The sequence below is a fragment of the Carlito syrichta genome, unplaced genomic scaffold, assembly GCF_000164805.1.
Source record: "Carlito syrichta isolate Samal-C Ts95f unplaced genomic scaffold, Tarsius_syrichta-2.0.1 Scaffold73074, whole genome shotgun sequence".
Classification (NCBI taxonomy): domain Eukaryota; kingdom Metazoa; phylum Chordata; class Mammalia; order Primates; family Tarsiidae; genus Carlito; species Carlito syrichta.
The window spans coordinates 1-25,210 of record NW_007017170.1 but is presented as its reverse complement, the minus strand read 5'-3'; the positions used below and the strand labels follow the sequence as shown (position 1 = coordinate 25,210).

The 25,210-nt window shown below is 41.0% G+C and overlaps 2 protein-coding genes across 7 annotated transcripts in view; one reads left to right on the top strand and one right to left on the bottom strand.

The window, feature by feature from the left end:
* Nucleotides 1–6,192, top strand: part of SLC24A1 (solute carrier family 24 member 1) — a 31,542-nt gene extending 25,350 nt beyond the window's left edge. Inside the window, exon 10 of the mRNA XM_021709790.1 lies at nt 6,189–6,192. Within this exon, the coding sequence (XP_021565465.1) occupies nt 6,189–6,192 (4 nt within the window). The remainder of the gene's footprint in view (nt 1–6,188) is intronic.
* LOC103255099 (C-myc promoter-binding protein-like) lies at nt 236–21,509 on the bottom strand. 6 transcript variants are annotated; one of them, XM_008053096.1, is made up of 11 exons: nt 21,265–21,509; nt 16,906–17,000; nt 15,160–15,352; nt 14,925–15,071; nt 13,156–13,354; nt 12,663–12,917; nt 10,485–10,602; nt 10,367–10,393; nt 9,745–9,907; nt 9,519–9,583; nt 5,003–6,319 (listed from the first exon to the last, which is right to left on the bottom strand). In XM_008053096.1, the coding sequence occupies exons 3-11, from the start codon at nt 15,270–15,272 to the stop codon at nt 6,183–6,185; spliced, it is 1,224 nt and encodes a 407-aa protein (XP_008051287.1). In that variant the 5' UTR covers nt 15,273–15,352; nt 16,906–17,000; nt 21,265–21,509; the 3' UTR covers nt 5,003–6,182. The 6 variants fall into 6 exon arrangements, with proteins under 6 accessions (XP_008051257.1, XP_008051276.1, XP_008051287.1 ...); XM_008053080.1 differs by having other exon boundaries at nt 15,160–15,335; XM_008053066.2 differs by lacking the exons at nt 16,906–17,000; nt 21,265–21,509 and adding an exon at nt 236–458 and having other exon boundaries at nt 6,180–6,319; nt 15,160–15,688.
* Between the last annotated feature and the right edge of the window lie 3,701 nt (nt 21,510–25,210).

The window sequence follows — 25,210 nt, the reverse complement described above, 5'->3', positions numbered from 1 at the left end:
CGCTCCTGGTGGCCGCTTCTGGCCACCGCAGCCTCACCTGCTGGGCTCCAGCGATCCTTCTGCCTCAGCCTTCCAAGTAGCCGGAATTACAGGCATGCGCTACCACGCCCAGCTTAGTTTTTGATTTATTGTAGAGATGAGGTCTCGCTGCCCAGGCGGGCCACGAACCCGCAGGCTCAGGCAATCCACTCACCTCAGCCTCCCAAAGGCACGAGATTACAGGCTGAGCCACCGAGCCCGACTTGGAAATAATTTTTATTAAATTTCAGTACATTGTGAACCCAGTCGTATTGAACTTCACAAACATGGGTGGGCACATCTGTCTTCAGGTCACCTGGTCAGTGCTCAGCTGAGCCTGGAGGATTCAGAGTCATGTCACATTCCATGTGCTTATGGTAACTGTCCTTGTTCCTGAGGCTGCTGCCCAGCTGGGCCTCCACAGGCTGTGGTCACAGGGTCTGTGGTGCAGGGGGGAGAGACCCCAATACCAATATTTCAGGTGCTACCTAGTGTCTGTGCCCAGTTATCCCTGGGGATGTCACCTCACCCCAGCCTGGGGTCTGATGCTCTCAGACTGAGGGAGAGGTGGGACAGTGAGGCGTGGAATGACCAAGTGCACACAAAGCTACTTAGTTATTAAAACTAATGAGCTGACACCCTTTTTCCAGTTTTGCTGTTTCCTTTCTCTAGAAAGGAAGTTCTGACCACTTCACACCATGACAGAAAAGACAAGTGCAAACAAAGCTGAGTCTTGATGGACGAGTAGAATTCACAGGGAGGGAGGGAAGAGGAAAAGAGATGGAAAACTTAAGTAATTTTATATTTATTTTTTAGTTTTTTGATTCAGAGTCTCACTCTGTCGCCCAGGCTGGAGTGTAGTGGCTCGCTCACGGCCATTGCAGCCTCGAACCACTGGGCTCAGGTGATCTTTCCACCTCAGCCTTCCAAGTAGCTGGAACTATAGGCATATGCCACCATGCCCGGCTAATTTTTTGATTTATTATAGAGATGAGGTCTCGCCAAGTTACCCAGGTTGGTCTTGAACCCATGGGCTCAGGCAATCCTCTCACCTCATCCTCCCAAAGTGCTGGATTACAAGTGTGAGACACCACAACTGGCCCTTATATAAGGGCCAATTTGTTATGCCTGGAAATTAAAATTTTGGTCACATTTACAAATTTATTAGAACATTAAAATCATGCTGTTTTAGAGGTACAGTACCATTTTAAGATGTCAAGATAATATCTAAATGGTTCGCTCATTTGATAGGCAAAATACTCTGCATCTAGTCACCTGTGACAAATTCTAGGTCATTCTAAGCTTTAGAAATGTGAACTGTCCTATGTGGGTGTGTGATCTAGAAGACATGGCTACATGGATGCTGTTCCTTTACCCCCCAGGCTTGCACTTTCTTGATGGTAATAGGTTTGGGCCAGATTTCTAAAAATGTTAACATTTTCCTAATTTAATGGGTTAGGATTCTATATTTTACCAGAAAAAGGAATGTATTCCAAATTTTTGAAAACTGGTATGTGTTTAAATGGTTACTATGCACTTTGAACATCATACAGTTCTGTCATCAATAGATATGAAAATGGTTTTATCAAATTGCAGGCTTGGTCTTTAATAACTTTCCATCAAAATTATCATTTATTTAAAGACTGAGTACCAAAGGGGGCAGGAATTGGAACTTACTGCCAGATAATTGGGAAGAACCAGTGCCTTATATGCTAATGAATGCTGTGGGCTCTGACCCGTTTTAGGGGTAGGGTCCCCCAGTACATACAGTGAGGGCCCCAGTAGGCCTGGCAGGACACCTTGACCCACGTCTGCCTACATGGTGACAGGCCTGTCACTGGAGAACGTCACTTATAGAAAAGCTGCTGTAGAGGTTTGATCATAGTACTACATGTGAAAAGAAAATCTTCAAATACAAAAGGGGGCGCCATCCAAGTGAACAGCAGTGCAGGAGGGCAGCAATAACATCACTAGACTCAGAATCTCAGGGCACATGCACATGTGCACAGACTTGAGTAATCAGACAGGAATTCCTATGCTGATGTGTGTAGTGCTGATTTTGTAAGCAAAAGGAACGAAATGAGCAAATGTGTTGACCTGAGGCCAGAGGAGAAAGCAGCATGAGGGATGGTTTGACACCAAGGACAAGGAGGGAGGGGCAGCCGCATGCAGCTGAGTTCAGCCTGAAGTCTCAGCTCCAGACAGGAAGAGGCCAAGCAGATAGGAAGAGGCCCAGCCCAGGACAAGGGCAGCTCGGACAGCCGCCCTTCCCTCCTGCTCTGAGACACTGCATGAAGGGGAAATCAAGCCAGCCTGCTGCACAGTACCAAACAGGGAGGTATCTGCTTACACAAGATGCTGAAGTGCCAGCTCAGTGCCCTTCACCTGAAATGCTGGAACCAGAGTGTTTTAGATTTCGAATGTTTTGGATTTTGGACTTTGAAGGAAACATTCCAGTTGAGCATTCTAAATCTGAAAATCTGAAATGCAAAATGCTCCCATGAACACTTCCTTGGAGCAAGCATCATGTTGACACTCAACAAGTGTCAGAAGTTTAAGCACTTTGGATTTCAGATGCTCGACCCACATTTAGAAATAAAACATCACTTTTACGTAGAGCTGGCTAATACTTGCCATTTGCACTTCAGCACCATAGTAATTACCAGCATGAAGTAAAAATAAGTATTTACTGTCTAAAATTTGGGCCAACATTTTCTGGGCCCATTTATTTGAATACAAAAATGGAGAGACATACTAAAAAACATTATAATTAAATATGCTGGTGGCTTTAGGGTTTTAAAGCAAAAAGCCCTAAGCAAGTCAGGAGAAAAAAATATAAAAATGACAAGGCGAACAGCTGCATAATTCCCTATCAAACAGTAGGAGAAAAAAGTTGAATATTTGAAATATGATATGAAATACAAAAGCGTGACAGCCAAAACATAATGGTAAGAAGTAGTAAACACATTATATAAACACAGAGTATGGTTTATTTTTAACAATTTAAACATTTAAACAAAACTAAGAGTAAGAAGAGATAAATAATGTAGCAAAGGGTGTCTCTTTCCACAGGACTGGCTATGAAGTTCCAAGATAAATGGTCAACAGAGAGAGAACTGAAGAAAGTTTGCAGAGACTCACTTTGAAAGATGACTCAAATTTTAATCTTTTGAGCAGGTTTACCACTTTCTATTCATGTTTTAGGTTTTTTATTTTTATTTTTATTTTTTTGAGTCGGAGTCTTACTCTGTCGCTCAGGTTGGAGTGTAGTGGCATGCTCACGGCCACCACAGCCTCAACCTGCTGGACTCAGGTGATCCTTCTGCCTCAGCCTTCCAAGTAGCTGGAACTACAGGCACGCGCCACCATGCCTGACTAATTTTTTTAATTTATTGTAGAGATGAAGTCTCACCAAGTTGCCCAGGCTGGTCTCAAACTCAGGCAATCCTCTTAACCTTGGCCTCCCAAAGTGCTGGGATTATAGGTGTGAGCCACTGAGCCCGGCCAGGTTTTATTTATAAAGACTAAATTTGTGTGATAATATTCCTTGGAGATTAAAAGTAGGAGAATATAACTCTATCCAAAAGCAGAAACAAAACTTGGGGGAAGGAGGGGTACAAATTACACTCACGTTTCCAAATGAGGCTGAATTATCAAGATGGCTTCACCTTGTTCTTATTTCGTCAGACATTTGAAATCAATGTTATGATTCCTCCATATTGTTTGCATTACAGAAAAAGTAAACCAGGGAAAGCTGTTTTTATTTTTATTTTTTTATTTTCCTGAGTTGGAGTCTCATTCTGTCGCCCAGACTGGAGTGCAGTGGCTGCTCCCGGCCACCGCAGCCTCAACCTGCTGGGCTCCGGTGATCCTTCCGCCTCAGCCTTCCAGGTAGCTGGAACTACAGGCATGTGCTACCTCGCCTGGCTAATTTTTGATTTATTGTAGAGATGAGGTCTTGCCAAGTTGCCCAGGGGTACTCGAACCCGCGGGCTCAGGCAATCCACTAGCCTCGGCCTCCCAAAGTGCTGGGATTACAGGCTGAGCCACCAAGCCCGACCTGTTTTTATAAAAGAATAAAAACAATGGCAGGGCTCAGTGACTCAGCCTATAATCCCAGTACTTTGGGAGGCTGAGGCGAGTGAATTGCCTGAGCCCGTGGGTTTGAGACCAGCCTGGACAACTTGGCGAGACCTTGTCTCTACAATAAATAAAAAATTAGCTGGGCGAAGGCTGAGGCAGAAGGATCGCTAGAGCCCAGCAGGTTGATGCTGGGGTGGCTGTGAGTGTGCCATTGCTCTCTAGCCTGGGCAATGATGTGAGACTCCCAACTAAAAAAAAAAAAATCCTCTGGCCTTAGCTTCCCAAAGTGCTGGGATTACGGGAAAAAAACCAAAAACAAATGCCACCACCAACAGAGAGAAGAGAACCCCAGAATCCTGGTGGAGGGACACTGACTGCCAGCACCAAAAGCCTCTCTAGCAAATGCTTCTCTTAGTGACAACTTGTAAGTGCTTTGAAGAACAGCTGACATGTGAAGCCTGACTTGAATATGAAGAGTAAGATTGGAGTGATACTGACACAGGAGGGGCAGACACATGTGCAAAGCACCAGGTTTTTCAAGTAAGCAAGTTCAGTCCCAGACCAAGTGAGCTAAAGCTGTACATCCCGTGACTTTCCAGAGTGGGAAGCATGGTGTGAACGTGAAGGTAGCTCTCCTGCAGCTGAGCTGGCTCTAAATCTCTGTTCCACGATCCACGTGCCATGGATTCCATGGCTTCACACGCCTGGTCTAGGACCAACCACTTTTTTTCTTATTTAAAATCGGTGAGGTGATCCCTCCATTAGTGATCATGGGTGCACACACACTGACAACCTGTAAGTACTTCTAACAGCCAAAAAATGTCCTTTCTTTATCAGAGATTACCCAAAGAAAGTGATATTAGAAATACTGTGACTAAAAAATATTTTTAAAGTCTAATACTCATGGTGTTTCAAAACAATTTATTGTCTGATTTCTGGATATTTCTGCATATTAGTTTCCACACACTTCAGACATTGAAGCTTCTTGAAAAAGCTAAGTTCCTCAATATGGGAAAAGCTGTACTTTTAGAGGGTTATTTTTCTACTTTTGAAAAAATATTTTGAATATTTATATATAGTATTAACAGAATATCTCAGTAACTCATATTTCAGATAAATATTCTGTAGTATAATTTGCATCATTCCCAATATTTTAGATATTAAATTAAGGGTAAAATTTGGAACAGAGTCAACTGTCTGCATATTTCCCAATGTAAGTTTTCATGTAGGATGTTAAAGTTTCAATGGATATTTGGATTTGTAAGCGGTCTCCCTGTGCACTGCATGTATCCATTGCAACAAAGAACATTCCAGAGTCGTGGCACAGTGGACTCTGGTGCTCCCCTCACAAGGCTTGATGAGTTGGCCTGGGTGGGGCACCCCCTTGCATGACTTCTTCAGTGCAGTCAAGTCAGGGCACTAACATGCAATCCTAGGACAACACTGACACTAGCACTGACATTTTAAAATCCATTCTCCCAAGGAATAAAAAAAATATAGACAGATATACACATAGGGAGATCTGCAGCTGCACTAATTACTTCAAATAGCAGCAGAAAAGGAAAATAAGCACTTGCTTGCTTTATAAGTTTAAATTCATTTTAAGTTTGCTATATTAAATTTAAAAATTAAAAAAATATCAACTTACTATAAACAATTTAAAATATATATAATACAACTTCATGGTCAAAACGTCTGAACAGTCTATGAAATCAGAAAACGCTTTGATCTCACATGTCTGTTTAGGTTCCATCCATGATTTTTCAATCCGTCTTTTCTGAGAGAAACCATAAAACAGTTGTCTTATTTTATGGCAACTAATTTTGGGTAGGGATTCCCTCATCACAAAAATACTTAATTACTTATTACAGAGGAGTTAAATAGGGAAAAAAAAAAAGGGAAATAACACGGCTTTTCCTCACTGGCCACTGTCCTCTTCCTAACAGTCTGTACACAAACTGGGTGGACCTTCTGGGCCATTTACAAACTGGATCTCAGAATTGAAGAAAAAAGTCTAGAGTCTAAAAGTGTTATTTTACACACTGACTATACAATGTACACTGAATATACACACGCACATTTTAAAGATAAGGTTCTCCAAAGGTTTTCCGACACTCCATCACCCCCGTGCTCGGTGGCCTGTCACAGTTGTGTGTGCTCTTGACTTGACTTGGTGTGAGACGATCGTATGCCAGCTTGTACTCTTTATCAAAAGCATCTGCAAAATTCATACAGAAATAAATGCATAAGAAATATATGTTTGACGCTGACAATGATCAAAGTTCTCTAATACTATAGAACCTCAAAATTAGAGGCCAAGAAGGAATCTCTAGGAGGCTGTTGCTATTCAAGGGACCAAGCTAGACCACATAGACCACAAAACCTCAAGTTTAAGATGCCAATTTTTAATTCTTCTAAGTCCAGGTGTTAAAAACCGCCAAATACCACACACACAGTTTTTGTACTTTGCTTTTCATACTCAATAAAAGCAAGAAAAATAAATAATGGCCATTTCCCACCAGGATTAACAAAAATATTTTTGCCCATATTTTCTTTATACTAGTTCTTATATTGTTTCATTTTCTACATTTAAATTTTGCTCCAACTGGAATTTATTCTGGTTTATGTGTCCATTTCTACTAAGGGATATCCCAGGAAAACAACCCAGAGATCTTTGGACATCACCATGTTACAACGTTTTTCCTGTTTCTCATGGGACAGAGCTAATGTTCTGTCCCTTTTATTATTAAGGACATTGTGCTAAGGTCTGTGTGCCTTTCCCAGAAGATGATCCACATTTGACAAAAAGGGAAGATACAGGTTTACAAGTTTCTGCTAAGTTTTTCTCAGGCTAGAAATTGTGCTAACTTCCTGCTGATTTTAAACACATATTAGGCCTGGTACGGTGGCTTAAGCTTGTAATCCCATCACTTTGGTAGACCAAGGCAAGATGACTGCCTGAGCCCAGAGGTTCAAGACCAGCCTGGGTAACTTGGTGAGAATTCATCTCTATGGTATATCAAAAAATTAGCCAGGCGTGGTAGTGCATGTCTGTAGTTCTGGCTACTTGGAAGGCTGAGGTGGAAGGATCACCAGAGCCCAGCAGGTCAACGCTGGGGTGGCCGTGAGTGAGCCACTGCACACCAGCCTGGGTGACAGAGTAAGACTCTGACTCAAACAAACAAAAAAACGTATAGGGAAAAATAAGCTGCTCAGAGGTCCAGATGAGGTACAAATTACGTCTGAATGTCATGAGTATCCACATTTCTGCCTTGGGGAGGTGACAGGTGTAAGAAGATCCCCTCTGAATAGCACCACCGTGGTGCGCGGAAGGCTGGCTTGCATGGAGGGCCCCTTGCATAAGCACGTGAGTCTCCTCAGATGGAGGCCAGAATCCATTAGACATTTAAGGAAATCCTACCGTCAGCCAAGGGCCAGGGTAACCTCTATCCAGGAGATGGGCTTGGATGGCCTGGAGAATAAAGGGCTGGTGACAAGGAGCCGAACCATCCTTCCTGGTGTCCTTGCTGTTTCACTGTCCTTAAAGGCCTAACTCAAGAACACTGATTTCTGCAAGTTCTCACATCTTTCCCAAGTGGCTATAATGACTGTCCCAACACCACCTAATAGTCTACCTTTCCTGACTGTATTATATATTACATTTCCAGATATTTGTGTCTTTTTCTAGATTCTCTTCTGCACTACTGAGTTTTCTGGCTCTGCATGTGCTAGCATAACTCTGCTGTAATTATACAGTAGCTTCTAGAAGGGCAAAACCTTTCTAGTGAGTTTTTAAGGAATTTTCCTGACTAGTCCTTTTTTGTCAGATTAACTTTAAAAAATTGGGATGTAATTCACATACCATACAATTCACTAAAGTGTACAATTTAAAGTTTTTTGGTTTATTCATAAAACAGTACAACTGTCACCACTGCCTAATTCCAGAACATTTTCATCTCACCATAAAGAGCCCTCATGCCAGTTATCAATCCCTCCCCATTTACCCCTCTCCTTAGTCCCTGAAACCAACAATTTACTTCCCATCACTATAGACTTGCCTATTCTGGGTAGACCAGACTGTGTAGATAGACCACGAAGTCGGGACTGCTACATGTATGTTCAACTGGGAGGAGAGGACAGACTGAAGTCGGGAACTGCTACATGTGTGTTCAACTGCCTCGTATCCTTTCTGAACAATCTCAGTGTCCTAATGATATGACACAATCGTTAAAGCATGGGGTTGAAACATTGAGACTGCTGGTCCACACAGCTCTGCTGTTTACTATAGAACCTGAGGTTGAGTTACCAACCCCTCAGACCTCAGTCTCCTCAACAATAACAAGGAATGATAACAGGACCTGCCTTGCAGGAGACACATGAGATAATACACAGAAAGTACCTGCTATAGTGTGAGCATATAGTAAACCTGAAGAAGTTATTACTTATTATTATTATTGCCATGACCAAAGTATCAAAGTACCTTTTACATTAGGTAAAAAAAAAAAAAAAAATTCTCCAAAAAATTAATTTAACATTAATAGAATATTAAAGTTACCAGTATAAAAACAGAGGAACTCAAGTCATTCTGCAAAAGAGACACCTGTGCACGCATGTTTAGAGAAGCATTATTCACAATAGTAAAAACATGGAACCAACCATGCTGCCCATCGTAAGTGGATTGGATAAAAAAAATGTGGTACATATACATGATGGAATATTACAAAACTGTAAAAAAGGACAAAATTATGGACTCTGCAGCAACTTGGATGGGTTTAGAGTCTATTATACTCAGTGATCTATCACAGAAACAAAGAACTGAGTACCGCATGTTCTCACTTTTAAGTGACCCTGAACAATTATCATACTACATGAAAGGGATTGGCAGTAGTAGGATACTGCTGGCAGGGGTACGCTGTGTGTGGGGGGGACACATAACATCAGTAAGTGTACCTGATCCCAAACCAGGCAAAGTGAGGACCAGGGGGAGGCCCAAACTTCACCTGTACAATGATCACTTATGTACCTAATCCTGAATTGCACCCCAAGCCTTTAAAATAAAAAAAGAGAAAACTATACCATGATTCATAATATTGTATATTATATATCAGCAGTCCCCAACATTTTAGGCATGAGGTACAGGTTTCATGGAAGATAATTTTTCCATTGGGGGAGAGTATTATTAGGCATTAGAGTCTCATAAGGAGCGTACAACCTAGATCCCTTGCATGTGCAGTTCACAATAGGATTTGCACTCCTATGAGAATCTAATGCCTCTGTTTATCTGACAGGAGGCGGAGCTCCACTTGCTCATCCCTCACCTCCTGCTGCAAGGCCTGGTTCCTAACAGGGCACGACTGGTACCAGTTCACAGCCCAGGGACTGGGGACCCACGCCTGTTATATATAATGCTGAATTACCTATGTCAATGTTTTCTCTTCCCAATGCCACGAGTGAGAGAAACAGGATTTCTCTGTATAAACTCCTAGGGGGAAAAGGTGTGGGAAAAAATGTTAATATCCACATAGTCTAGATGTTCCCTAATAAACCTTTATGCCTACATGGCATGAGACATTTCAATAATTATGAAGCAAACACATGAACATGCTTAGAAGAACAATATGTCCATCTAAGAGAAGAACTCACCGCTGTCTTTTAAAATGCGGGCACTTATTCAGTGTCTCTAAAATCTGACTCATTGGTCCATAGACATCATTCATTTTAATGCTCTTTACCATACTCTTCAATAGTTCCTGGTTAAATGAGTTATCACTTTTTTGCAATAAATGGACCATTGGATATTTTTGGGCTGTAACAGAACAAAAAAGCAGGTGAAGGAAAATGTTCTGTGTAGAAAAGAGAAAGAAATCAAGTGGCAACTGACGGGTATTAAAGAAGTTACAAAGCACTACAGATAAATGAAGGGCAAGAAAGAAACAGGAATCTAAGAATGAAGAAAGCAAAAAGGGAAAAATTAAGACAAATCATGACAAAAAAGGTCTAAAGCTTTTTGTGGTCTCAAATAGACAATAACTAAAATACTGTTTCCTTATTATAGTCCCTGAAGAAAAGTCTGTATCAGCAGCCTGGGATGGAAACAAATAAAAAGTAAAAAAGAGGAAACTGGGCCAAGCAATGTGATGGAAGCGGACTCTTAAATATACCCGATCCCTCCAGCACATAAAAAGCACCCCTCAAAACCAAAACAAGAACCACAAACACTTGACCTCCACGGAAGGTAGCACTAAAAAACCAAACTCACACTCACTCTCAAACAAAAGAGTACGATTTTGACCTGTAAGACAAAAAGCAGTACAGGAAAATACAAGTCAGGTGAGCATCGGTTTAGACTGCTTGAATGCGTGCCAGCCCCCCTGGGCACTCACTGTGGGCATTCCAGAGAATGTACAGGGGCTGTCCCGGGTCCTGGTGCAGCTTCATGTTGTCCCACAGCATTTGTATTAAGACGTGTTTACTGTCTTCAGACATACGATGGCGGGGAATCTGTGTTGCAGAATAAACAAACATTAATTAATGATCTTCACATGATAAGTTTTTGTAAGTATTTTACAAAGTCCTTATAAATAATTTTAGGACGTGTGCAAGAGAGAAAAGAACAGAAAATGACTGATTTATATGCATCTGCAATCCACCTAAGGAGGATGGTGGCACACCGAACAAAGCCCTGAGACGAGCAAGAAAGGGAGACAAGCAGGTCATCCCACCCCTGCTTGTGACGAGGTTCCCAGAACGATAAATCCAGGAGTCCCCCTCTATCATCCAAGACCCAGATCCCTCTGACTGAGGTAACACATAGTCACTCGCTTAGGCTTATGAGGCACTGAACATCTAAGGCACACACACATCACACGCGTGAGGTACAGGAAGGGAGAGACAAAATTCCTGAACTCAGAAACTGCCGCCCAGTGGCAGCAGCAGCATATAGAAAAGCAGACACTTGTACAGAACAACATGTCAAAACTGCAAAAGGACATACAACAAACTAATTGCCTAAAGGGTGAGCAAAAACTCCAAGGAAAGGCACAGAGAGAGTGACAGTACATGGCAGAACACGAATTGCAACAGTCCCCTTTATCCTTGGGACTATGTTCTGCTCCTAGTGATGCCTGAAACTACAAACAGCACCGAGCCCATGCGTGATGTGCTTTTTGCTAAACAGGCATAGCTATGATACAGCTGAGTCTATAAATCAGAACAATAAGAGATGGACCACAGTACTGACAATAAAGCCCAACGATGATAACAGCATGCCAGTGTCACTGCTCTTGCGCGTGGGACGAGTCCTGAGCATTGCGATACCATGAGAGTGGATCTTATAATAGGTGGCCACAGAGTGACACACGGATAGGTATGTATGAAGCATGAACATATTAGACGATGGGAGGTTCCACACCCCAAACAGGACAGCATGAGATTTCATCAAGCTACTCAAAAAGTGTACAATATAAAACTTATGAACTGTTTATTTCTAGAAATGTCCATGGAATATTATTGGATCACAGTTGACTAAGGGTAAGTGAAACATCGGAAAGCAAAACTGCAAATAAGGGAGACTGCTGTGTAGACATCCTCCTAAAACAGTGCCAGGCTTGTTATTTTTTTTAATTTTTAATTTTTAAGTTGGGGTCTCACTCTGTCACCCAGACTGGAGTGCAGTGGCCGCTCCCGGCCACCACAGCCTCGACCTGCTGGGCTCCGGCAATCCTCTGCCTCAGCCTTCCGAGTAGCCGGAATTACAGGCATGCGCTACCACGCCCGGCTGATTTTTTGATTTATTGTAGAGATGAGGTCTCGCCAAGTTGCTCAGGCAGGTCTTGAACCCGCGGGCTCAGGCAATCCACTCACCTCAGCCTCCCAAAGGCGTGGGATTACAGGCTGAGCCACCGAGCCTGGCTTAAAAATTTTTTATCTATTTATTTTTGTGTCAGGGTCTCACTCTCTGTCACCCAGGCTAGAGTGCAGTGGCATGATCACGGCTCACTACATCCTCGAACTCCTGAGCTCAGGCGATCCTCCCACCTCAGCTGTCTGAGTAGCTGGGACTATAGGCACGCGCCACCACACCCGGCTAATTTTATTTTTGCAGAGATGAGGTCTCATTTTGTTGCCAAGGCTGGTTTCGAACTCCTGAGCTCAAACAATCTTCCTGCCTCAGCCTCCTAAATATTGGGATTACAGGTATGAGCTATTGTGTCCGGCCTTCAGGTTTGTTCTAAAAGAGGTATGAGATATGAGTGGGGCTAACTCACAAACTCTCCTTTTAAGAGTCATCTCCAGTTTATTCTTGAAGTTATAATAAAAATTTAAGAACATTTTATGTAAATTTTAGAAGGAAGTTATTTAAAAAATGACTCCCTTACTGCTAGACTATAAGAAGAAAAAAAAATTATTTATAAATGCAACTAAAACAGTTTTTTAATCTGATGTTTTAAATGTTTATTAAAATACTTAGCATAAAAACCAATATTTTATATCATTAAGAATATGCAAACATTACAGTAGTGAGAACAGCACTGATTTTTAGTTACTTTTCAGTCTCATACCTTTGAATACTTATTACAGTGCTCAGAAGAAAGAATCAATCCTGGTAAGTTGCTGGGCAAGTCAAGGCGTCTGAAGTACCACACCAGGTTCCAAAACACAATCGGATGGTGGTCCACAAAGTCGGCCACTGTTATCACATGGTCACCTTCATTTTCCAACAAGCTTTCAAGTTCCTTCCACACCACTAGAGGACTAAGATATGGGACAGTGACAGGATCTGGACTTGGAAGGTGCCATTCGAATCCTAAAGAATCCTGTGGGATAAATAAAAACTATAAGTGGCAAATACAAGAATGATAATAGTAAACCATATAAAAATTTCCTACCAGTAATTTCTATATTAGTAAAAAGGTAATTTAAATGTATCATGGGAGCAGGGACTCATCTCAGCATTAATAAGATTAAACTAATAAGACCACTCTGGACAAGGGGAACACAATCATATACAAGTGATCAGTTACCAAATTTGAAAAAAAACACTGAAATACATACTGTAGCTCCTTGCAAAGTGGCTGGAAGGCTGCCTGTAGGAATAAGTTTCTGTCCCTCAGTGTCCTCCTTGTCCAAGGGGCCACAAGTGCTTATACTTCTGGCCATTGGAAATAGTGGACATTTTGACATCGCTGCTTTTGATCTATTAGCAGGGATCTGAATACTTCGGGTACAGAAATTTTCCTGCAGTTTAGATTTGCTTCAAAAGAGAAAAAAGCATATTAGTGTTTAGATTTGCTTTATTTAATCTAGAAGAACCATGTTCTTCTTAGAATCAGAGCTGGACACAGCAAAATAAATAAAAGGAAATATGCTACTCAGGCTGCAGCTGGGAAACAATATATTTTTAAGTAATATAATCATGCTAAATTTCCATTTTTATTAAATGTACTTTATTTTTCTTTTTGAGTTGAAGTCTCATGGCCACCCCAGCGTCGACCCGCTGGCTCTGGCAATCCTTCCGCCTCAGTCTTCTAAGTAGCCGGAACTCCAGGCGTGCATTACCATGCCCGGCTAATTTTTTTTATTTATTGTAGAGACGAGGTCTCGTCAATTTGCCCAGGTTGGTCTCGAACCCGCGGGCTTAAGCAATCCACTTGCCTCGGCTTCACAAAGTGCTGGGATTACAGGCTGAGTCACTGAGTCCGGTCTATTAAGTGTACTTTAAATATTCAAGATTCATTCATTTATTCGGAGCACGTAGTGGATGTCTATCTAGCAGGAAGCACACCAGGCCCAGGGGACACAAAAGGCAGATGTCCCTCTGGGAGCTACAGGAGACAAAGGTGAGGCACAAGAAAGCCCAATGAGAGAAGGGGCATGCACAGATTACAGCCTGACTGCCTATATGTTCACAACCAGATGGGTCTGTAGTTTGCAAAGGTTACACAGGCATTTATTACATATGCAGCCACCAACACAGCTTCATTTGTCCAGCTGTAAAGAACTAACTTGGCACTTCTGCAAAATGGAGTTGATTTCTGCATTAGATTTACTTATAAATAGCCTCACTATAAAGGCCTAGTTTAATTTCATTGCTCCTATAGCACCTTTAAAAGTTTCTTAGATTATTAAATATCCTAATTAAAAAATTAAATATGCCAAAGTAGAAGTCAGTATTGACCTAATTCCTGAAGAGATGGAGATAATAAAACGATAATCATTACAAACTGTAAATTTTCTACAATTTTTTTACCTTTAAAGTATAGCAGCATTACCTCATAGATATACAGCTTAAACTTTGGGGATTAATAAAGCATTAACATGTAGCTGTTCATATTTAAACATTGAAGATATTAGAGAATTTTAATGTTGTTTTAATTAGGAGTAAGAATTTAAGATTATGAACCTATTATTCATAGAAATTTAAACCTGGGATTGGTCAGTTAATTTTTCTGTCCTACTTGTTTTCCTTTTTTTTTTTTTGAGTTGGAGTCTCACTTTTGTCGCCCAGACTGGAGTGTAGTGGCATGCTCCTGCCATTGCAGCCTCGACCTGCTGGGCTCTGGCGATCCTTCAGCCACAGCTTTCCAAGTAGCTAGAACTATAGGCGTGTGCTACCATGCCCGGTTAGTTTTTGATTTATTGTAGAGATGAGGTCTCGCCAAGTTGCCCACATGGGTCTTAAACCCGCAGGCTCAGGCAATCCACTCACTTCAGCCTCCCAAAGTGCTGGAATTACAGGCTGAGCCACTGAGCCCAGCCTTTTGTCCTAATTCTAAATCATGCATAATAAATGTTAAGATATAGTTCCACATAATCATAATTACCTATTTAGATCAAAATTCCCCTGAACAGAGACAGCAGATGTGTCAAGACCCGAGGCTGATGCGGAAATGCAAGGCGGCCTCGTCTGGCTTGGGCAGGAGGAGGGAAAATGTACATTTTCTGTAGATGGGCTAGACTTCAAGAAGTACCTGCAATGTGAGTCAAAGGAGCTTTCTGAGAAAAGGAATATTCTAGGAAACATGACCCTGAAACATGAAGGAAAAGATAAGTCATCACCTTCCAGGTCGCCTTAAATCTCTTATTTCAATGTTCAGAAAGGGCAGAAAGAGGTTGCCACAGAATGGGCACGTTGTGTTGAGGTTGGAGTCATCCGCCGTCCAGCCGGCCATGATCTCCTCATCATGGACGAGACAGTCACAAGTCCTACACCGGGAGCAGCTCGAGATGAGGACCTGCAGAGGAGACGGCACTGGGTAACGAAAGTTGTGAGTGCACATGATGGAGAGTACCCACTGGAACATTAAACCTCAGAAGGATTCAGATGCTACAAACAAAAACTGGAGGACGTTCTGTGCTCTGTAAACCATGTACATCTTTAACCGTTTCAGTCAAATCTATTTCAATATTTTTGCCCGAAAGAGAAACTTGCATTTAAGTGAGCATATGTTTTTTCCATTATAATTACTATATAAATGCTATATAGAAGTTTTATCAATGAAAGTAAACACAATCATTAATTTGTCAACACTCAAAACAGCCATTTCTAATTACATACTGCAAATCGGTGATACTCAGTGTGGCTGCCAGACCAGTGCTGGTCACACATACTTACTGGTGTGTGATGAGACAAATAAAGAAATGGAGAGGAGGATTTATAAACTTTTTTTTTTTTTTGAGTTGGAGTCTAACTCTGTTGCCCAGACTGGAGTGCAGTGGCCACTCCCGGCCACCGCAGCCTTGACCTGCTGGGCTCCAGTGATCCTTCTGCCTCAGCCTTCCGAGTAGCTGGAATTACAGGCATGCGTTACCACGCCCGGCTGATTTTTTTTTTATTTATTGCAGAGATGAGGTCTCACTGCCCAGGCGAGTCTCGAACCTGGGGGCTCAGGCAATCCACTCACCTCAGCCTCCCAAAGGCGCGGGATTACAGGCTGAGCCAACAGACTGATAAACTTTTAAGGTAATTTGATATTACTGTAACATTTAAGCATGCAATCAATGTATTTGACAAGAATATCAGCTACAACAGATAAGATGTTAAACAAAACAAAAACAACCGTATCACTACAGACAGTTTAAGAAGCATTGTTGTAAATAACTATAAATGCTGTCATTACAGTAATAAAATAAATCCTAAAGCCACCAGAAACTTGGTGAACTGCAACGTTAGTGCTCAGCATCTATTTTCCTGCTGTATACAAATGTATTTTCCAGATTTATGCAAATTAGCATAAAATAGCAACCATATTCACAAATGTATTTAGAAGCAATTTTTATAGAAAAGTTAGGGGAAAATGTTAATGTATAATTTTTTAATTATAAGAAAGTGGGATAGAGAAGTATACACCATAGAGATCTATAACAAACTGACACAAAGAATGAAAAACATGATAGAAGTTGACAATGTAATGCCAAACTACTCTCAATACTGTCACCAGAAAAGTATGTTTGCCAAGCAAAACTGATAGTGGTGTTTGTGGTGTTTACAATGTGATGCAAACATTTAAAGAGAACACATGTAACAAAAATAAATACAAATATTGAAAACGAAAGTGCTTTTGTATGTTGGCAAATCTCAGAGCAAACATGCACTTGTCCTAAGAGAGAAGAAATCTAACTCCAATAATCTGAAATACCGGATGTCCAAAAGCTGGACTTCAATGTTATTCAGATGCAGTGCACATTCTGAAATTGTAGGCGCTATATGCTTAACTTTTATTATTCTACCTAGAACCATCAGTACGTAAGGAATGTGAATTTTATAAAGCAATACATGACAGTCTCTTCTGAGTAGACCCATACCTCCATTGCATAGTTCTGGAAGATATTTGTATTACTCGTGCTGAGGAAAGATGTTCCTTCTGATTTCCCAGGTAGGGCATACTTTGACAGGGATCCTGTTCATTATTGAAAAACAAAGAAAAGAAATCATTAAAATGAACGAGAAAGAACATAAGAATCTTTCACTTCCATATTCTCTGATAAAATGTTAACCTGACTCAAAATACTGAAGATAAAATTTAGGAAAAACAGAAAGTTAAAACAATTTTTTCCATAAATGCCCTTTCGAGTACAAACTTGGGATTGTGCTCCATTCCTGCCAACCCACTAATAGGTGTGTCACTCACTATTCACTTATGAAGCATTTGTATACACAGGCAAGGAAGCCTTCCTGTTGTTAGCAATTAGCATTGTGCTATTTCTATTTTTTCATGTTTAAAATATAGAAAAGTGTTTAGTTCTAAGGTCTAGAAAGTATAAAATAACTAATCTTACTTCAAATCATGAAAAGATTTAGTGGGAACTCTCTCCTTACAAGAACCTTTTAAGAACTGGTACATAGTCTTGCTCTTAAATGCCAAGGAAGAGCTCCCAAGCATATTCTTTTTTTGTGGGGGGAGGTTGGAGTCTTACTCCGTCACCCAGGCTGGAGTGCAGTGGCACGATCACACCACCCCAGCGTCCACCTGCTGGGTTCCAGTGATCCTTCCACCTCAGCCTTCCAAGTAGCCAGAACTACATGCATGTGACCACGGCCGGCTAATTTTTTTTTTTTTCATTGTAGAGACGAGGTCTCACCAAATTGCCCAGGCTGGTCTCGAACCCCTGCTCTGTGCTCCATATATCACGCTCATCTTTAACTGTTTCTGCCAAATATATTCCAATATTTTTGCCTAAAAGAGAAACTTGCATTTAAGTAAGCATGTTTTTTCCATTATAATTACTATATATATTTTATATAGTGGTTTTATCAATGGAAAAGTAAACACAATCATTAATTTGCCAACACTTCAAACAGCCATTTATAATTACATACTACAAATCAGTGCTACTCAGTATGGCTGCCAGACCAGTGCTGGTCACACACTTAGGCTCAGGAATCCACTTGCCTCGGCCTCCCAAAGTCCTGGGATTACAGACTTGAGCCACCACACCCAGCTCAAGTATATTCTTAAGAGCAATGGGGAAACGGTACATATTCAAACAGCACAAAAAGCAATGGGAGTTCTGTGGTCAAATCAGTGTTGACAGCAGCTGTGTCTTGTTAGCAAAACTGGAGGTTACCTATGCCTTCTCTACACGTTTTTCTTGTCATTACTACATTTTATAAGTGAGCACTGGTAAGTTGGCCTTAGCCACCGCACCCAGCCTGTCCTTGTATTAAAAAAAGTAGGCAGAGGGGCTAATCATCTGATTTCTTCATGAGTATATGGCAAGAAAAAAGAGGCAGAAGAAGAATAAAGATAAAAGAGGCTAAGAAGCCGGGCTCGGTGGCTCAGACTGTAATCCCGCGCCTTTGGGAGGCTGAGGTGAGTGGATTGCCTGAGCCTGGGCAGTAAGACCTCATCTCTACAATAAATCAAAAAATCAGCCGGGCGTGGTAGCGCATGCCTGTAATTCCAGCTACTTGGAAGGCTGAGGTCGAAGGATCGCCGGAGACCAGCAGGTGGAGGCTATGGTGGCCGGGAGTGGCTACTGCACTCCAGTCTGGGTGACAGAGTGAGACTCCAACTCAAAAAAAAAAAAAGAGGCTAAGAAACATATCAGCACATGGATATATATGGGTCCCCATTTGAACAAACCACCGTTAACAAGTTTTATGAAATAACTGTGACAAACTGAAACTAAATATTTAATATATGATGATCACATTTAAAAATGACAATGGGCCAGGTACAGTGGCTCAAGCCAATAATCCCAGCGCTGTGGGAGGCCCAAGCGAGAGGACTGCCTGAGCTCAGGGGTTTGAGACTAGCCTGGACAACTTGGTGAAACCTCATCTTTACAATAAATCAAAAAATAAGCTGGGCGTGGTAGTACATGCCTGTAGTTCTAGCTTGGAAGACTGAGGCAGAAGGAGCACTTGAGCCCAGCAGTTCGAGGCTGCAGTGGCCGTGAGCGTGTCACTACAACTGCACTCCAGCCTGGGCAACAGATTGAGAATTCAACTCAAAAAAAAATTTAAAAATGGCAATGGTATTATAATTACATTTTCTAAAAGTGTATGTTTCACCAAAAAATACATATTGTATGAGTCCATGAGATGTTTAAAAGTGGCCAAAGTAATCTGTGGCATTAGAAGAGCATGTTTATCTGTGAAGGGAAGAGGCACAAGATTCAGGCATAAGAGAAGGTTCTAGATGCTGTGCATGCTGTTTCTTGAACTGAGTGCTGGTTATTTGTGAAATGTATTCGCTACATAAAAGCATACACGTTATGTTATACTTTAACAGTTTAAAGCAGATAACTGAACAGTCTTTTATTTTAGAGACGCATGTTGAAGTGTTTATAAATAAAACTACTTTAAAATAATCACTTTGGGAAGGACAGAATGTTGGTAACAGAGAGAGGGAAGAGACCAAGCAGGAGTGGCCATTTGCTGACAACCACTGAGACTGGCAACAGAGCAAGGCGTTCCTTGTGCTACTTCCTCTATTTCTGTATTTGTTTGAACATTTCCACAAATAAAAGCTTTTTAAGAAGGCAAAGGTACAATTGAAAAAAAATATTATATTAGAACCATTTCTTGCACCATTAAATAGGATAAATTTCAAATGAATCAAATATCTAAATCAGGTATCAAATCTGTATTTGTATGGCCAGAGCTAAGACTGTCTTTTAAAGAGCTGTTAAAAAAAGAAAAAAAATATTTTGGTGACATAGATATATATGGCCTGCAAAACCTAAAATATTTACTATATGACTATTTATAGAAAAGTCTGATCCCAGAAAATGTTAAGAAGGAAACCAGGTAAATATAAGAAGAAAACACTGGTAGATTCCTGTATAACTTAGGAAGAGGAAACCTTTCCAAGCAACTCAGAATCCAGAAGCAAGAAGAGGACATACTGATAGATTTGATGATATAAAATTTAGAACTTACAAATGGCAAAAAACAAAACAAAACAAAAAAAACCCCCAAACCACTTGACAAATTTGGATAGGCTACTTACAACTTATACAAGATACAAAGGATTAATTCCCTATTATAAAAATAACTACTAAAACTTAGAAAATAAAAAGGACCAACAATTGAAATGTAGGTGAAGGGCAGTCAACAGAGAAAGAAATGCAAATGATCATTAAAGATATAAACAGATTCTCAGCTTCATTTAGAAGAGAAATATAAAGGAAAACCAAACTGAAACACATTCCTCACCTATCAGATGGCAAAAATTCAAGTTTGCCAACATATTTTGTGGACAAGACTGTGGGGAAACAGAGACTCTCAGACACTGCCAGTGGGACGCAAAATAGCCTGAGGAGGGGAACCGGGCAGTGTCACTTCAAGGAAGAGTTCAGAATATCTTCCAAAGACACCCTGGTAAAAACATGACATATATACATTACACCATTATAAAGACTGGAAACAATGTCCACTAATAGAGAAGTGGTTAAGATAAAGTATGATATATCCACACATGATGCATAATTTTATAATTTTGCACTATGTAGCTGTAAAAATGAATGGGGGACATTGCTATGTGATGATATGGAATGATCTTCAGGATATATTAAGTGAAAAAAGCAAGGGAGTGGGAAAGTATTTACAGCATGTTAACTGAGTAACAAGACAAGAAAGTAACAAGAATATAATGTGTGTGTGCGTGTGTGTGTGTACATATACATATCTATACGCATATTTTCAGAAGAGTAACAATGGGCTGGGCTTGCTGGCTCAGCCTGTAATCCCAGCACTTTGGGAGGCTGAGGTAAGTGAATTGCCTGAGCTCGCAGGTTTGAGACTAGCCCAGGCAACTTGGCGAGACCTCATCTCTACAATAAATCAAAAATTAGCCGGGCGTGGTAGCAAGCACCTTTAGTTCCAGCTACTTGGAAGACTGCGGTGGAAGGATCCAGCCTGGGCGACGAAGTGAGATTCCAATTCAAAAAAAAAAAAAAAAAGAGTAACAATGAAAGGATAAATCAACAATGAATAAAAATGGTTGCTTCTAGGGACAGGGAGAAAGCAGGAGGCAGGGTGGGGATGAACGCTAAGACTTTTCTGAAGTACCTTGGCTTTACTGTTTTGACTGAAGAGTTATATAAATCTTTTAGAAAATTATAAACAAAATTAAATCATAAAGAAAAAAGTAAAGGTGCTACAACTCAAATGAAACTGCAAATCAAATGCAGTACAACAGCACTGTCTGAACGAACCTTCCAAGGAGGCAGAACTCTCCAGGCTTGTTCGGCTGAGATCAATTCCCTTAGTCCCTGAAGCAGCACCGGTCTCCTGGGAGGAAGTGGCTCCTTCCAACTCATGGCAGACATCTTCATCTGTCAAAGAGGTAGATTCAGAATCCTGGGCTCCCACTGAAGAAAGACTGGTACGATCAGAACTTTGATCCTAAGGACATAATTATAAGCTTAATTTCCTGAACAGTTAAGGTTAAATAGTTAAAAAGTCACTCCTAAGGCAGAAGAAGCACCTATCACCTAACTGCCCAGATGAGCAGTTGAATCAACACCACAACTTCTGGAGAAAAGAACCAAGCAATTTTATAAAGTCATGTAAATATGGGCTAATGAGCTGGAGTCTGATTTTTAAAGAAATCATTTTTCAGTTCCAGCAAAGTATAATCCTGTTAGTAAGGTCATCTTGATTTTTAATCTTTTTTTTGTTGTTGAGTCGAAGTCTCACTCCGTCACCCAGACTGGAGTGCAGTGGCCGCTCCCGGCCACCACAGCCTTGATCTGCTGGGCTCCGGCGATCCTTCCACCTCAGCCTTCCAAGTAGCTGGAATTACAGGCGTGCACTACCACGCCCGGCTAATTTTTGATTTATTGTAGAGATGAGGTCTCGCCAAGTTGCCCGGGCAGGTCTCGAACCCACGGGCTCAGGCAATCCACTCACCTCAGCCTCCCAAAGTGCGGGATTACAAGCTGAGCCACTGAGCCTGGCTTTTAATCTTTATTTATTGATAATTTTCCATAATAATCGAGGTTTCAAAGATACACATTTCTAGTTTTCACTTTTGAGAAAACACTGAAGTTAAAATTTTTTTTTTCTGGTTATATTTCTAATAATATATGATACTTGGTTGTTGTAGAGTTTTGTATGAAAAAGCATTTTAAAAAATACCTATAATTCTACTGCCCTGACAATACAACTTACTTTTCCAGCTGTGTGTTCATGTTCTTGTTATTTTTAATCATACAGGGCTTTAATGTTTTTATATGGTAAGACATTTTCATCCTTTATAGGTTCCAAGGTATATATCTTGCTAAGGAAATCTTTATCCACTCCAAAATGACAAAAATATACTTTTAAATTTTGGACTTATCGATATCTAATCCATCTGAGATTTATTTTTTTGTGTTCACTGAGGGGCAGGAGTCTGGCTTTTCCCCACATGGATAGCTAATTATAACAACACGTTTAATATTATCTTGCTCCCCACGACTTTGAAATTCTATTTTTTTTCACATCCCAACCTTCTATACACACAGTTTTATTTCTGAACTTTCCTCCATTGCACTGGGCCATTTATCTGCTTTTGCACTAAATTTGCTGTTTTAATGATAGTTTTAGCATTTGTTTTGGTATTTTGGAGAGCAGTCCCACATTTTTCTTTTTCAAAATTTCTGTCATTATTGTCATGCATCTTCTCTTCCAGATCATTTTTAAAGCAGCTAATTATGATTTATATTTTTTAGTCACTGAGTATCAGGGGCTTTTTTTGGTTGTATTTTCATTTTAATACCCTGACCAGATTAATGTGGGAAGAACTGATATCTTTATAAGACTGAATCCATCCACAAATTATGTTCTTCAATGAAGTATCCCAGTTTCATTCATGTGGGGGTCATACATTTCATGTTATCTTTGTTTCTAAACAATTTATGTTTGTGTTATAGTGAATTAGGTCATATTTTTTCATTACTTTTCCAACTAGCTATTGCCATATGCAGGGAAACCATTTTTAAAAGGTTTATGTTGCTTCTAGTCACCTTACTGGTTCAAATACTTCTTTTCAGGGGTAGCAATCTCATTTATGAGGATATTGAGTTTCATTAATTCTTTTTTTTTTTTTTTTTGAGTTGGAGTCTCATTCTGTCACACAGACTAGAGTGCAATGGCCGCTCCCAGCCACCGCAGCCGCGACCTGCTGGGCTCCGGCGATCCTTCCGCCTCAGCCTTCCAAGTAGCTGGAATTACAGGCACGCGCTACCACACCCAGCTAATTTTTGATTTATCGTAGAGATGAGGTCTTGCCAAGTTGCCCAGGCGGGTCTCGAACCCGTGGGCTCAGGCAATCCACTCACCTCGGCCTCCCAAAGTGCTAGGATTACAGGCTGAGCCACCGAGACCGGCCGAGTTTCATTAATTCTTTTGCAACATTTTCTCATTTCCTTTTCTTGTCTTTTGGCATTGTTAGAATATCTAGAACACTGTTGAACAGCACAGGTATTAACATGCTTCCTTGCCTTGACCCTGACTTTAAAAGAAAGAATCAATGCTTCATGTTAGGGATGGTGTTTACTATAGTTACTACAGTTACTATCAAGTTAACTGAGTTTTTGTCTCTTTCAGCTTTCTTTTTTTTTTTTTTTTTTGAGCTGGAGTCTCATTCTGTCACCCAGACTGGAGTGCAGTGGCCGCTCCCAGACACCACAGCCTCGACCTGCTGGGTTCCGGTGATCCCTCCGCCTCAGCTTTCCAAATAGCTGGAACTATAGGTGCACACTACCATGCCCAGCTAATTTTTTGATTTATTGTAGAGATGGGGTCTTGCCAAGTTGCCCAGGCAGGTCTCGAACTCGCAGGCTCAGGCAATCCACTCACCTCAGCCTCCCAAAGCACGGGATTACAGGCTGAGCCATCGAGCCCGGCTTCTTTCAGCTTTCTAAGTATGTTACAGCTTTAGGTTAAGTTGGGCATTAAATTTTCATCAAATCCTTCCTGGGCATTGCTCACTCACAGTTATCAACATACAGCTAGGTTGATAAATATTTCGTTTGAGTTTCTTCAGCAGTTGTGAAAGTCTGTTTCCGTAACAAGCTCTTCCTGGAATGGCAGAGGTGAGTGTGGGCATATCTGCAAGCAGGTCACCCTTTAGAGTCCATGGATGGGGGAAAAGCGCTTACAAGAGAGTCAAGAAGGGAAGGTTTTACTTTGGTTGGTGGGTACTTCAGTATGTTCAGTAAGGTGGGGCTTTGTGGGGGAGGGGAGAGAATTCAAGGTTGATTATAAATGTTGAAGTTACTTTGAACTCTACTTTGCTTCTCAATGCCTGTCCTTTGACTCTCTCTCTCCTTCACCCCTATTCCTGACAAGTTTCATAGCTTTTGAGCCGCAGTGTTCCGATTTACTCTAATTTCATAACTAGTCAATTCCACAAGAGGAAAAACAATGTCTATTCCTTAATTAGTAGCTTAACTACCTGGCTAATTATACCTCGGCCTGCTCATCTTGATAGGTGGTCTTTCTTCAGACTATTCTGAAAACCATACTTTCTATGACCAGGCACCTCCATCAATCCAGTATCATCTGCTAACTTTTAGAAAGGTCTAAAAATTCTTGATCCGCTGATGGCATACTTTTCTATACTCATAGTTATAATGGATTTATTATATTCTAATATTTTTCTGACTCTTTAATGGGGTTTTTGAGAAGATAAACGTTGTTTTTTTGAGTCAGAGTCTCAATCTGTCACCCAGGTTGGAGTGCAGCAGCACAATGATGGTTCATTGCAGATTCAACATCTGGAGCTCAAGTGATCCTTCTGCCTCAGCCACCCAACAAATATGTATGTTAACATCCCGAACCAGAGGTCTTGTTGTTGTTTCTTCAGAAGAGAATTATTTGGTATAGACAGTAAGAACAGTTACATTGCCGGACTCGGTGGCTCAGCCTCTAATCCCAGTGCTTTGGGAGGCTGAGGTGAGTGGATTGCCTGAGCCCGCGGGTTCGAGATCTGCTTGGGCAACTTGGTGAGACCTCATATCTAAAATAAATCAAAAAATTAGCCAGGTGTGGTAGTGCGCGCTATAGTTCCAGCTACTTGAAAGGCTAAGGCGGAAGGATCGCCGGAACCCAGCAGGGCGAGGCTGCGGTGGCCGGGAGCAGCCACTGCACTCCAGTCTGGGCGACAGAGTGAGA